Here is a 14,883-nt window from a genome sequence, read left to right on the forward strand (position 1 = left end):
TGAGTGTCATATACTCACACATAAATAAACAGTAAATTCAAAATGTCTTTCTGAATTCAAAACACTCCTATGAACTGTTTTAAGGATTTCCCTGTGGTAATGAGACATTGCTGTTTATTAGTACTTTAATACAAGCTTTAACATAATTTTAAAACTAATATTAAACACATTAATAATGAACTGGTTTATTTTCAAAATTTAAATGCAAACCCTACAGTTTTAAGTGAACGCAAACATGAGGACATATTGTCATCTAACTTCATCATTGACTTTGAAAGTTTCTCTTTGCCTATATGACTGAACCAACAGCCTGCTACACTTCTGCAATCACTTGCTGAAAATTTCCCTAATAAACACAAATTCCTGTGTCAGGCAGAATTCCAAAATCAGAAAGTTAAGGTGCAGATAGCATGTGACATTATTTGTTCCTTTTTGCAGATCCCTAAACAACATATGTACAGCATACACACATGTACAGTATATATAATGCATTATAGACACTGCATATACACATACATTTATATAGTATCCATATTAATAAGCAACTTCTTTCTGAAGACAAATATAAAAGTCATCAGAAAGCAGTTGCTTATTAACGGCATGTGAAGTTTTAACTGCATATTCTTTAAAACATGTTCTTGCATAGATGGTGTTTGCATTATATGCGTTTATTGGTATAAGAAAAAAATGACATACAATAAAGGAACAACAAAAAAGTGTATTTTCTCTCTCACATACACAAAAAAGACCCACATATTTCTATTTCTTTTCACTTATCAGAAAGAGGGAAATATTTTCCTTTAACAATGAAAGCATTTTGTCTGCTGCAGAGCACTTTTCCTGATCTTCTCTACTATGGGATGGATAACAAATACCACATCAATGTAATAACATAAATTTACATTAATTTCTGCATAGTTATTTCAAGTGGATGCAGCATTTATGAACATAAATAACTGTAGCTGACCACACGTATTTATGCTGGCCACCAAGAATATTGCCTAGACATTGTAATGCCCCTCAGAGGGAAACATCATCAACATAAGTAGTTAACAGCTAAGAAAATTAGTCAACAGCCAAGAAAACAGTTTATTTTTTTGTTAAGTAAGGTATTTTGTATGACTTCATGTAGCCTCTCATATATTGTGTTCCTTGATTACTGCTCAGGAACACCGCACAGCTTCATGTAGGTCTTGGAGAGCTCCCATATTGAAAACTCTACAAACAGGCAGAAAACTGCAAATAACGTGAATATATTGTAAGACTGTTGTCAAATGCAGCCAGATACTCCTACGCTGAGAAACCTAGAGCTTGCTCTTGCGAGAACTACAGTAATTATCTCATAATGTCAAGGTACTTTCACAAGAAAAGTGGTAACAAGGGTACATGACCCACGCCTGAATCTTTGGAGAAAACCTTAATCCCATTTAACTTCCGGATTCTTTTGGTAAGTACATGAGCATATGAAATAATCCATTGGTCTGGAAGTTGCTGTTCTAGGGTCACCTGTAATGCAGATGTTTCAAAGTTCTCTTTGCTATTAATGCCTGGCAAATGCAATAATGCTTTTAAAGAGTAAACATATATTGCGATAAATGTAAAGAGTAAACAAGCAGGATTAATCAATGGCTTTTAAAGTTTATGTACTATTGAAGCGGCTATTGACAGAGCAGCTAGAACAGAAAGTCTGTCTGCACAGTGAGATTCTATGGCTCTACTTGTCTCCTCAAATCCATCACTACTGCCTTAATGGATGATAAACACACCAAGGTGTATACTAACAACCTAAGACTTCTGAGGCTACTCCTGTTTACCATAAGTAAAGGATGGTGCCAGTCCCTTCATTCTCTGAGTAAGATGTTAAATGATTTGGATAGCATGAAACTCGTACAATGCCCATCAAAAGTCCCATAATGAACTACCCCAAAGGCAAATTTTGCTGTTATTTTTTCTGTGACAACAAAAATTTCTTTAACAATGGGGTAACTACACATCTCTTGCCCCATTGGCGGCACAAAAAGTATCTGTAGACAAAGCACTACAATATGCTGAACCCTTTCTTTTTTAATGCTAAAGGTTGAAATAGCCCAAACTTGTTTGAACCTTGCCATTTAATACCAATTCTTAGCTCTGCTCAAGACTGTTTAGAGGTCCATTTTCTTTTCAACCCAGCTGTTTTCAACACTTTCAGTCCAGCATAGCAAACGTATTCATAGAAAGATGTATAGATACATAATATATTCCCTTTGTCATCACACATTGTACTCTGCTTCCACATTGCCAACAACATATATAATTTTATTCATTTTCTAGTTTCTATAAGATTTCACGGTTGTACCTAATTTTGCTGTGAGGTCAGCCACTACCTGATACTAGATCAGCCACAATAAGCCACTATCACACACTTAGGATTCTTTCCTTATGAACACAATTTCTGATATACAGCAATTCCCAGTATTCAGAATCAAGCACACCATTCTCCGATGTGCATTGTTACTCCCTAGACTCATTGTTACTCCCTAGACTTGGTGGACAAACAATGGGTAGGCAACAACTCTGGTAATAATTAACTTCTGAAACCCATTATCATTATTAATGATAGGTAGGACCCTGCTGTCCATTTTTTTCCATTGCATCACTTTATGTTCTTACATCTTATTACCTTATTACTTATTGTTAGTGCTTAACAAGCACTTAATGAGCTCTTTATGCTTCATGTATTACTGTAATTATTATTTCCATTTTAAACCTGTAGCTCCAACATACCTGATACTGCAGCTGTGATATTTTACCTGTACTTAATTCTACGGTTTCAAAAAACAAATTACTAAGACAACAGAACTCCTTCTGTGCTTAAAAAATGTCCACTGATAGCTGAGTAACTATACGGTTCTCCAGACTTCAAACTGCTCTTTAAACCTCAAGTAAAAATATATTGTAAATTGCACATCATACACCAGCAGAATCCAGTAACAGTTGAGCACGACTAACATGACTGCAACTGAGTAATTCCCTTTTCATTGGAATCATCACCTAATAAATACAATTCATTTTTAAAGCCCATCATAATTAAAAACCCAATTTAAAGCAACCTTCTGCACATCCCTTGCCTTACACCTGGCAACAGGAACATGTCTCTAATTTCAGGAAATGTGGACATAATCACTAAAACATGGTCTATTGTACACCAAACACCTCACTGCTTAAGTAATTTTTAAACAACTAACAATGCATTTGTTTTTGGTGGCCATCCTGGAAAATGAGAAACTGGGAAGATGACGGGAAAACAAACATACGTGAAATGACAGAAGACTTGAGAAACAAGACAGCGAATTTTTAACATGTTTAAGGTTTTACAAAGATCAAGCCTTTTTAACATTCATATTCTCAAGATAGCAATTTAGGTATAAACAAAGTCTTAAAAATTTGCTTATTAACAATAAGAAAAATAAGTACATCTCAATAAAACAATCCTCATATATCTACTGGCTTAACTTTTTCCTTTTTATACATGGATAACTCAGTAGATATTGCCAACACTGGTTACTATTTACTACTAATTCTTGATCAGGCATTGTAGCCTGTATCTATTTTGTATCTGAAGTTCATATTCACCATTTGCACAGAGGCAAAATTTCACTCAGTACAAATGTGTTAAATTAAGTCAGATTATAAAAACATTATCCCGAATAAAATTAAAACAAAAAAGTTAATATTCAAACTCATAGCAACTGACTTTACAGAACAGCCATTTCATAATCTTACGTGAAAGAAAATAAAAAATCCAAGCCAGTGAAAAATGATTACAGAAAGTCAAAGCAAGCTCTCAGACTAGTATGAAGTGCTAGTGTTACTTCACCTTTTTTATTCTTTCATTAGCATCATTAACATGTACTTACTGTAGTGCAATGAATTTAAATCATTTATCTTCCCCCCCCCCAACATCTACTGATATATTATTCAGTATCATCAAAATACTTACTCCAATAGAAACCAAATTTTGAATTATGCAAGCATCAAGAATTATTGCCATTTAGTGGCAATGGTTGAGTTAGGCCAATACTTCAGAGCATCATTAGTTGTTCTTGCTAGAGTATCTTTAAATGAAGTCAATTTTGACGCAGCACTGCTCCTGAGTATTGGACATCATTCTCATCATCTCCAATCTATTTACTTAATAGAAACAGCAGTTACATTACGCTGGTAATGAGACCTGGTCCATACAAGAGATGCATACATATAGAGAACAAGCTTAAGGGTTTGTAGTCCAAGAGATAAAAGTATGTATTTCATCTAACACTTATAAGTAGATCTCTTGAAGAGTTTATTTTACATGCCTTAAGTGTTCTTTCCTCCCAGATCTTAAGTCTGCACAGCTATACTGTTTTCACTTTGGCTCTGCATCAAATGTATAATCCACTGGTTAACTATATTTCCAATGCTAATTAATGTTTTACTTCTGACTCCAGTACTTACTCACTGGTGCCAACACTGGCTCGCTCCCCTATTGGAAAACACAGCTCAGTTACCCCAAGAATATCCAAAGCCAGGTGATAATTCCTTTAATATTAGGGGTAAAGACAAATATTATCCATGTAACACAACAGGCAAAGCTTCAGTATTCTCTTCTGTAAAGGTCCTTCAGAGCTGGGTATATATCAGCTGGACTTAAGGGTTTGCCAATACATCAGATATTTCATACTGTGTCACAGCTAAACTGTATCTGGGCCAGTGTCTAGTTTCCCTAAGTACCTGCTACCTAAGAACTAGAAAGTGGTTGTGTATAGATCAGTCCTTCCCTGACAGGTACTTCCACCTTCCAGCAATCTGCAACTTAGCTGATTTATCGTGTATGTGACTTTTATTACGCTTACTCTGGAATGACCTAGCACACACGGGACAGGAAACGAACATCTGAACAATCCGTCACCAGCAAGACAGACTAAGTCCATTATCTTATTAGCATGGAAACTGCCAAAGAACATAAAAACACAACAAGAAACATTATCCAGACACTTCCTTTTATTGGGACACTGAAACAGTTTAATGCACAAATGCTTTGTGTTAGTTGTAAATATTTCCTCTGTTTAAGCAGCATTTACAGCTCATGTACAGTTCTCGAGTCATCTCAAGATGCAAGACACTTTTGCGGTAGCAACTTCATAGATCAGTGAATGCCAACACTCCACAACCCTGTTTAAAATAATAAAGTCCAGATGGAGTGACAGAAAGGAGACAGTACACCATTCTGTGCAGTGACTGGGATTATATTTCAGAAGTGGGAAAAAAAATCAAAATTATCCAGCCATACCTCTACTTCTTGCTTAATACTTTCCTTATGCATTTCACCTCCTATCCAAAAATTACGATTACTATAATAAACAGAAAAAGGCATCTGTAGGTTTTCCTATAAAAACAATGAACCTATACAAATAACAATCAACTATTTTTTAAACATGCATGAAAAACAGATCACTTGGCTTAAAAAAATCATAGATATGTTTCCTCAAGCAAAAATACCTTCAAAGTATAAATTCTTTCCAGCCTATCCCAGTCCCTGTATATTGCAAATAACTGCTTTCAACAGAACAATTTCAATAAATGACCACCTTATTACAGTTATAATGCATTCCTTCTCAACTACCACATAGTTCTCTTTAGTGAAAAAAAAAAAAAAAAAAAGATATATAATATGATCCCCATTTATCATCCTGACGCTTCCTTCCACTCAGCTTAAACTCTGTTCCAAATACTTAGCAGGGTAAAATAAAAATAATGAAAAAGTTGAATTAAAATTAAGAATCCAGATTTTTTTTTTCCCCAATAGAAATGTTGATGTTCAGGATCGGGCCCTTATGCTTTGGATTCACTTCACAGTATCCTGCCGAACAGGTTTCCAGCAAGTTTCTAAGACCCCAACCTCACTCCAGTGTCTGAAGAAATGGGTGAAAAAGTCCCACTTCATCTAAGCAAAACCACAAAGCAACTAAAACAGGCTTGTTCATACATTTATCAGCCTAGAGCACTGAGAATTTAAGCACCTTAGCAGGCTTCCACTCTGATTTTCTAATGTCAAAAGTTTAACCAGAATCACCTGCTGTCTCACTAACCCCAACCAACTTTTTCCCCAGCCATTGTTCCCCTCATTTGTTTGCCATATCAAACAGGGACATTTATCAGAAGAGTGAAAGTGAAGAGGGCCAGACTTGCTTAAACTGACAAGGGATATCTCCCTCCACAAGCTACATTGCTTAAGCCTGTTAATTTCTCCCAGAGACCATGTATATAACCTGTCAGTAAAAAGCACATTAATAACAATACTTCAACTGCTATTAACAATAAGGCATCTGCTTTAGTGCAGTCTAAGTGCTAATTTCCTATATAATTATTAAAAACAAACTGTCAAAGGCAGTTTAACCAATGTTTTAATGCTGAGTATGTGTTTGCTAAATGAATCAGTGGTATCTTTTATCAATATACTTCAGCTTTTGCCTCATCAGAACAACTTAGTTACGGCTTTGAAATTGCCAGAAGTTCCACTCTGCTTCCTGCCAATTTAAGTGTTGTCACTTTATTTTAAAACAAACAACAAAAAAACAAAACAATAATAAAACCAATAAAATACATCTAAAGCTTATTGCTAGTTCTCAAGAGAACAACAAAAAAGTTTTCCCCTATTTCCAGACAACCTAATAGAAAATGCAAGCAGTACAGATTCTGCAATCTCATATTTTAATGCTAATCATTTACATATTTACCTTCATAGGTTTACCTTAAACTTCAAAACAATTATGTTGCACTAGAATACAAGCACCTCATTTGTTCCCAGCCTGTAAGTCACAGGCTTGAGTTTATTTGAAAATTAAGTTTTGTATTATTAAACCAAAAATGGCTCACAAGCTCAAAGTATAGTGGTAAGTTTTAATTTCCATCTCTCAAAATCTCTGAAGGCCCTGAGAAGGGTGATTGTTCTTGAGAAGGCACTTCAGTTCCAGCTTGTAAAACACAAACCAGCTTCCATTCTCACATTTTTGTTCTTTTAAGTTGTTGGTTTCTCACAGGCTTTTACTCACCGTTGAGAGAAAAACATAAATGTCAATGTAATAATAATATTCTTTCATGTTGAAATGAAGATTCCTCTACATTACATAGATAATGATTTGAATATTTCTAGTGCCAGCAGCACCACTGACAAAAGTGCCCAAACAACTTTAGCAGTTTCATCTAAATGTACTGAGTTCAGAAAACCACTGCAAAGATGGAGTCACTATCAACTGAAAGAGACATTAAGTATAATTATCTGATGGAGAATATTCAACAAAATACAGTTGAATCATGCTAATTATGTGATACATAAAAATTTGAATCAAACATACAGTGTTTTATTTAAACAATGATCTTTCTTTTAAAATAGTACTGTAGTCCTTGTAGCAGCAACCAAAAAGCCACATAAGTACAAAACAACCCAAATGCAGATCAGGCAGAATACAAAGTTGTTTTTTTAAACAGGCATTCTTAAAAAAAATGCTGAAATACATAGCTATAGTTTTATTTTATAAAAAGATACAGCTTACTGTCATCCTTCCTTACCAGTTTCCTCTGCTTCATGTTATGTTTCTATCCATTTGTGCTTACTGAAAATCCCAACAGCATAAATATCCAAATATTACTATCGAATTACGTGGGGATTTTATGTGCACATATTGATTGTATTTCAGTAGTACTTGTACCATCTATTCTCTTACTAGCTGTCAGAGTGTTCCCTTCTAACACATAGCAGCTGTTTAGAGATATAACTTAGCACACACCATTTTTGTGCTTCAAAGTTGTTTGAATAAGCTAGAATTCGGTTGCCATTTCAAAACTTTGGTTCATACTCCTTGTTGTTTATGCCTCCTCTTCAAGACTGCTGCAAAGGTCCCCTGACTGAACATACTGTAATTGAATTGTTATCAGTTTCACAACTTAGAAGTTTCAGTTTAAGTGTTTAAGTTAATAACAAGAAAAATCTCACCCATAATATTAAAAATGCATATATTTACATATGAAATACAGTAAGCAAACAGTGTTTAATATGAATTTACCATTTAGATAACTGAATATCTGGCCAGGCATTTTGAAAAACTGCTTCCAGAAATGGTTAGACAAAGATAAAAACAAATAAAAATTGAAGTTCCCTCTATAATTCAATATAAACGACTTAATGCAGCACAAAATTATGTCTTGATATGTTATTCTCTCGCTTTCAGCAGTATTAGGAACTTCCATTTTGAAAAAAGTAAATTTCTTTGAAATTTATTTGAAGCTCGTACATTCTGAGAATACTCTGAGAAAAATACACCTTTTAGATGTTTTGAATGATCTCTCTGTCTGAAAACATTTAAGGGTTTGAAGGAATAAATTTAAGACTTCTTAAGATGAAACTTGGAAAAAGGCCTACATGCAACAGTCACATTCCATTTTAAGAAATTCTACTAAATGGTAATTTTTGAGTTGTAAGTACATTGTGTCATTCACCATTTCTGAAATTCAGCATTCTACACCTCACTGCATTTTTAGCATTCTGGAACAATCTTGTTAGTCAGGCTTCAATGTCATCAGCAGATGAAATTGAGTATCTAAAGTGGAAATCACTATACAGTGTAAAACATTTATCCTTATAATCTGAGGAAAGACGAATTCAAAACCACAGGTTAATTCAGTACAGACTGCGCAGCTTCCTTAATAAGTGATGCAGCTTTGTCCAGTTCTTGTTCTGTTTGTTCCACAGTTACTGCTACTCGAATACTAGAAAAAGAATACCAAAACATACACAGTATACTTTAATCCTTGTCTTCAGTTTTAGGCTTTTCTTTTACTTATTTTAACTTATTAAAATTACTATCCCCAGGGAAAAGATTATGAATTCAAATTCAAACAGACACAAGGCACAAGATTAAATGAAAATAGACTACTTGCCACCCTGTCCTCCATACACATAAGCAGCACAATAATTTTATTATCTTTTTACCTGCAGATGTGCAGTTCATGGAAATCCTGTCTGGTAAACAGGCAAAGATAGTACCATGCTGATTGCAAAGATTCATGTAGTTTCGATATAGTTGTTATTTCAGGGTATTAGCATCCTGTAGCAGTCACTCAAAATTCATCCTCCCCCATTCTTTACACAACCAATTATTCTATCCAGACTATTAAACAAACCCCCCAATATGGTATGAAAAGACATAAAGCATCACATCCCACAAAATGAAATAATATGTTGCCTTTCTACTAACCTGGGTGAAGGAAGACATTTTTCTTCTTTCTCCAGATAGCGGGCCTGAGTTAATGCAATACCACTATTCATGCACTTCAGATGAAAGTACAGAAAGAAACAGGACAAAACACAGAAGGTTGATTGTACGTAACAAAATATAGCAGTCAACCTGGGAACTTCTGATGGTGTATACCCTTTTGATCGCTGACTACATATAACTAACGTTTATGAGTTGGATGTCAGGATAACTAACCTTTTGCAAAGGAATTTTTGAAGACTGTGCAAAAAGCATCTTTAATTTTAATACAGGATACACATATAAAACAGAAGAGGTTAGGCATAGCTTTTTTAGCTTTCCTCTACAAGTTATTAGATAAAATTACTGCATTAAATAGGCTATCCAAACAAATTTAAATGTATTATCAAGCAAAATCAACTTCAGAGTTTGTTGTATAGTCTTGTTTACATGCCTCCTGAAATCTAGAATACCTTTATCAACCTCAAACTCTTTATACTGGAGAAAGAAAGACAATGTGAAGATAGAAAAAAATTACTATATAAAAAACATGGGATTCTTCACACACACAGAAAAAAAGCATGTTCACTGACTCAAACAAGCAAAACTACAGAATGCTAGGTTAAAATAAATCAGCAGAACAAATGATAACATGGATTCCTTTGAATATCATAGATGTTTCCTAAGCAACTATTTATATGAAAATTTTATTTTCTGAAGTTAAAAAGAAATATATATTTTTATCAAATGTTACAAACCTGAATATCTGAAGTGAGAAATGATTAGAAGATGGTGTTTACTAGGCCTATAGTCAGTGAAGAAACTGGGTTTCTTGCAGCTTTCCTGCAAGGCATTCCAACAAAAGTTACCCAACAAGTCACTCTACCTACTTGCATTTCATTCATAATTCCCATTGAAAAGCAACAATAAATTTTAATTGCTGTGTTGACACTTACATAATCCACAACTCTCTTCAGTAACTTCACATCATTTTCTCGAGATCCACTGCTGTCTTCCAACTGTAAGTGCAATGCTGGAGAAAATGATTCTCCCACTACTTTTAAGCCAGAAATCCTAAAATAAATAATGAAACTTTTAACGACATACTAGTCAAAAACAAGTTCAGAAGTTCTAGGCAGTATGTGTTTCTCTTTTCCAGGTGGAGAGCTAAAAGAAAGAGCGAAGATTTCATAAAAAATAATACTACATTGTTTTGCATAAGGAATAGCTGTTCATTAGCAAAAGTAACATTCTCCGTACCAGTATACACAGTACAAAAATTAAACTGTATAAGGACATGCTTCCTCTTAACATTCTTTAAAAAAGTTATGCAATCCTGAAAACATTAGCTAACGTTTGAGTAAGATTATTTAAATTATAGTACTGAAACACTTTTTTTCTGATGCATCCATTTACTTTCCTCTAGCTGTTCTGCAGGGTTTCTGCTTATTTCCTTAGCTTGGAGTATTCATCATAAATTTACAATACTAATACAGGAAAAACATATGTGCACTTCAGTTTGCAAAAGGTAAAAGCAACAAAACTTACCAAGTGAGTATATTCCCTAAGGAGTTTACTGAATGTAGTTGTAGCAAATTTGTGTAACAATAGCTAGGTCCTGCATTCCCAAAGGATTTTAAAACTGTGAAAGGATCCTTCCAAAGATGTAGGAGGACTGTTAGGGTTAGGGCATGTATTTTACTAATATAAACATGGTAGTGAACTCAAGTTTTTGAGTTTGTTAGCAAAATAAACAACAGCAAACCTTGCTACTCACTTATGTGAGATGAAGAAACAAGTTTAATTTTTGGCACAGCATTTGATTTTTATTTATTTCCTGTAGAAAAGCTTTAAAACATCTTCTGCTACTTAGTCAGAAGCTCCTCTAAAAAGTAGTTATTTTAACAGAATTACTCCCATGTCTGTATCTGGGGACAGCTGTTAATTAGTATCTTAGACTTTGACTGCTACAGTCCTGACATATTATATAATCATCCACAGAACTGAGTTACTTCCCTTCAAAAAACTATCCAGTTTAAGACAAGCACAGGATTAGTTTCTAATTATATATTAGACATCATTCTCCAATTGAAATAAATAAACTGTCCCCCCAAAGGATAAGTGAGAAAAGATGAGGAGGAAGCAGGCTTTTAACACTTCCATTCAAACTCTGCGCATTTGCCCATACAACATGCTTTGTATTAGCTCCACATTTACTCATAGGGGCTTGCTTACAAGTTTCAAACTTAAGTTTAATCCAAAAACTACTTCTATCAGTTACAGCTGTAGAAAACTGAACTAGTCAATTGATCCTATCCAATTTTTGAAGAAATCCAAGAGTTTAGCATCAGGTCTTCCAATGAAGGTACTTTAACATTCATGTGAAGTATTAACTGTTTTTTTCTGAATCTATGCCAAATTAAATTTAAACAAATATTTGAGAATCTAATTGCACGCACACTGTAACTTTCCTGAAATCAGAATTCATTTTTCCATAAAAACACTGGAAAAATAAAGATTTCAAAAAAGAACAATTTCCACACAAGAAAAAAGAAAGTCTCAGTTTGAAGTAACAAAGGAACAAAAGTAGTCTCCTGAACTCCAACACTCCTTTTAAGGCTAGTTCTGTATTAGTAAATTAAATATGTCTTGGACCATTTGCTGGCCCTGAGGCCAATGGGTAGGGAATGACTCACATACATACTTTTAAAAGTCTGAGTCTCCAACTCAGGGTGGCCACATCCCAACTGCCTATTGGGAATGTTTCCTGGCTCATACTAACTCCTGAACCGCATCCAGGAGTCATTTCAAAGAGTGCTGTTCAGCCTGGGCCAAATCCATGCCACAGACCATTCTAACAATATAACGGAAAAGACAAGCATGTTCCAGTGACCAGGGATGCCTCCTGACATTAATGCGCTGGTATGTAGGTAACCTCAGCGCGCTCTCCCAGAGGGCATACCTCAAGGCTCTCTGCACCTCAGCCACCAGGCTGAGCTGCAGAACTGAATGGCAAGTCCAAGCTCTGAGCTGTAGGGAACTCTCCATGAAAAGTCTGTCATAGAGCTGAAGGCCAAACATTTCTGTCAGTTTTGCTAACAGAAAACTTAAATGGGGTCTCACTAAAAAAAAAAAAAAAAAAAAATCAAGTGTCTCCAGAAAGGGAAATCTTAAAAAGAAAAATCTGCTTTTCCCCAAAGAAAACTTGATTCACTGAAAAATTCTCAGCCAGCTATAAGATACACCATAAGTAATGAATTATTTAAGGGATACTAATTACTACTGTCACACTTTTTGAACAAGCAAAAAATTCTTTCCCCATTCCATTCCAACTCCCTGCAACAGAGCTTCTTCATTTGTTAAGACTCTAGACATTTAAAAAAAAAACAAGACAGAAATCCACATTATCTAAGATTACTTAGAAAGTCAGGATTATTTCTGCTGTATGTTAGCGACCCATCTCCTACAGCATTCTCTTACGCTATATAAACCACCATAGACAAATGTGCACTTAGTCACATCGTCTAAAATTTTGGGTAGACCTGTGCAGTGCCACGAGTTGGACTTGATGATCCTTACGGGTCCCTTCCAACTCGGGATATTCTATGATTCTAATAAGAAAGTAATTCAATCAGGGATTCAGAAGAGTTCTTACATTTCTTCCACAAACGAGCACTTGGCTTACACCCACAAGAAGCAAAACCAGTCATTCTTTTAGCTTACAACACTAATGATTTTCCTCCCATTGTCCATTCAGAGACCAACATTTTTTGGAACACTAACCATGCACTGGTCCTTATACAAGGAGTCCTAAATTTTAAAGGCTAGTTACACTTTGGCTAAAAAAAGTTTGTTTTTAATTTACTATTATCATTGTATTTGTTCTGTTATGAGAAAGGAGAAGAGCTACACATTCTTTTTCTCTTTCTTTGTGCACGATTCTACTGTCCCTCTGTTAAACTAACAGCTAGCTCCACTCTGTCACAAGAAGAACACAAAGAACTGGAATCAAGCAGTAGCCATGGTTAGGCATGGGAGATGAATGTATTTAATGTAACAGCTTGACAAGGAAGAAACAAAACTCCTCTCTCAAAACTTTATCTCGTCTTTGAACTGTTGCACATTTTTTCTAGCATGGTTATTAAAAAATACACAAGATCCTGCAAATATTAGTTCAAGTCTTCCCTCTGATACTGTTTTACACATTTATTGTTACCTGCTAAAGGGCTGTACAGTCACCTGGTATTATTAAGTCCTGCAAGTTCTTTCCTACTATGACTGAGAACTAACTTCCTTAGCTATTTTTTTTCTGAACTTCTCTATTACCCCACTATTTTTCGTAATACAAAAGTCTTATTAGCAGACACTTGGGCATTTTGCGTACTTATTATTTTCGACTATATGATCACTTACAGAATTTAAGTGAAAAGGTAGAATAAACCACAGGATAAAAAAGTGTCAGCCATGTCTTAACTGCCATTGTTTCGCAGCGGATATTCACAAGTAAAAGGTTGATAAATTCTACTTGTGTGTCTTTTCTTCCTGTATTTTAAACATATTTATAATTACCACCTCAGAATAACAGGTAGAGAAAAACATTACAGTTACTCTCCTTTTAGCTCAGTCACAACATACTAGCAAAGAAGAGACACTAATAGTTCTCAAGTGCCTGCAAAACATTTCAAGCATAAGAGCATCTGGGTATCTTTGACTTCAAAGCCTAAGTATTTTAGACCCACGTTGAAACAAAACACAGCAAAAAGACTACCAGGATTATTTTATTGTGGGATTATTCCAAAGAAGTTGAATGGAAGTGAAGTTCTAACATAAAACATGGGGTGGTCAGGAAACTCCTATCAGAACAGAGATGCACAACAGGCAACTTGTACAGAATAAATGACCAACACTAAAAATAAATGAATAAAACCAGGCAGTATAATTAATAACAGATTTTTTTACTGTATTTTTCTTCATTTCTGTAATACGTAAAAGAAAACTTTAAGAAAATTAATGGTAAAATACTAAATAAAGCAACGACTCAGTACATCTTTAAAAACAGATCAGTCTTAAAGAGAATTTTAAAGAGAATCCTGATTTTTCAGATAAATTCTAGCAGTTTCCTGTATCCCTTCAGAATAATCAATACTTTACTACTGTTTAACATTCAAGTCTTATATGTAAGAACAATATTGTATTAAAGTTGATTGCAAGGCACTTTGAGTGATCTGAAAGTGTATCTGCTAAGCTACAACACAAACTACCATCATGACAAATTCTTTTACTTAGGTTGTTCCTTCAGTATGCTTCGAAACTTTGTACCATTGAGAGCTATATCCTAAAGACTTAAATGTCTTAGGGCTTGTAAATGTCCCCACAAGAAATAAAAGTATAATCTCTTTCCAATACTTGTAAATGGATTTAAGAACTTGGAACCTTGATTTTAGTAGCGTAACAGAGAGAGCTGGAAAAGGAAGACCTTCTTCCTTTAACGGACATATAATTTAAGTGTAATAATAATCCCAGTCAAAGCATCTGTAAAATCAGAAACAGTTTTGGGCAAAGAAAGATCTTTAAAGTTGGGATTATAAAGTCACATTCAAATCAACAACAA

At 34.6% G+C, this 14,883-nt stretch overlaps 1 protein-coding gene across 1 annotated transcript in view; it reads right to left on the bottom strand.

Moving 5' to 3' along the window:
- Positions 1 to 5,004: 5,004 nt before the first annotated feature.
- Positions 5,005 to 14,883, bottom strand: part of SPTLC1 (serine palmitoyltransferase long chain base subunit 1) — a 34,124-nt gene continuing 24,245 nt past the window's right edge. Inside the window, exons 13-15 of the mRNA XM_035569357.2 lie at positions 10,229 to 10,346; positions 9,276 to 9,349; positions 5,005 to 8,787 (exon numbers count right to left, since the gene is read on the bottom strand). Of these exons, the coding sequence (XP_035425250.1) occupies positions 8,694 to 8,787; positions 9,276 to 9,349; positions 10,229 to 10,346 (286 nt within the window). The 3' untranslated portion in view covers positions 5,005 to 8,693. The remainder of the gene's footprint in view (positions 8,788 to 9,275; positions 9,350 to 10,228; positions 10,347 to 14,883) is intronic.

Source organism: Cygnus atratus, chromosome Z (genome assembly GCF_013377495.2).
Source record: "Cygnus atratus isolate AKBS03 ecotype Queensland, Australia chromosome Z, CAtr_DNAZoo_HiC_assembly, whole genome shotgun sequence".
NCBI lineage: Eukaryota > Metazoa > Chordata > Aves > Anseriformes > Anatidae > Cygnus > Cygnus atratus.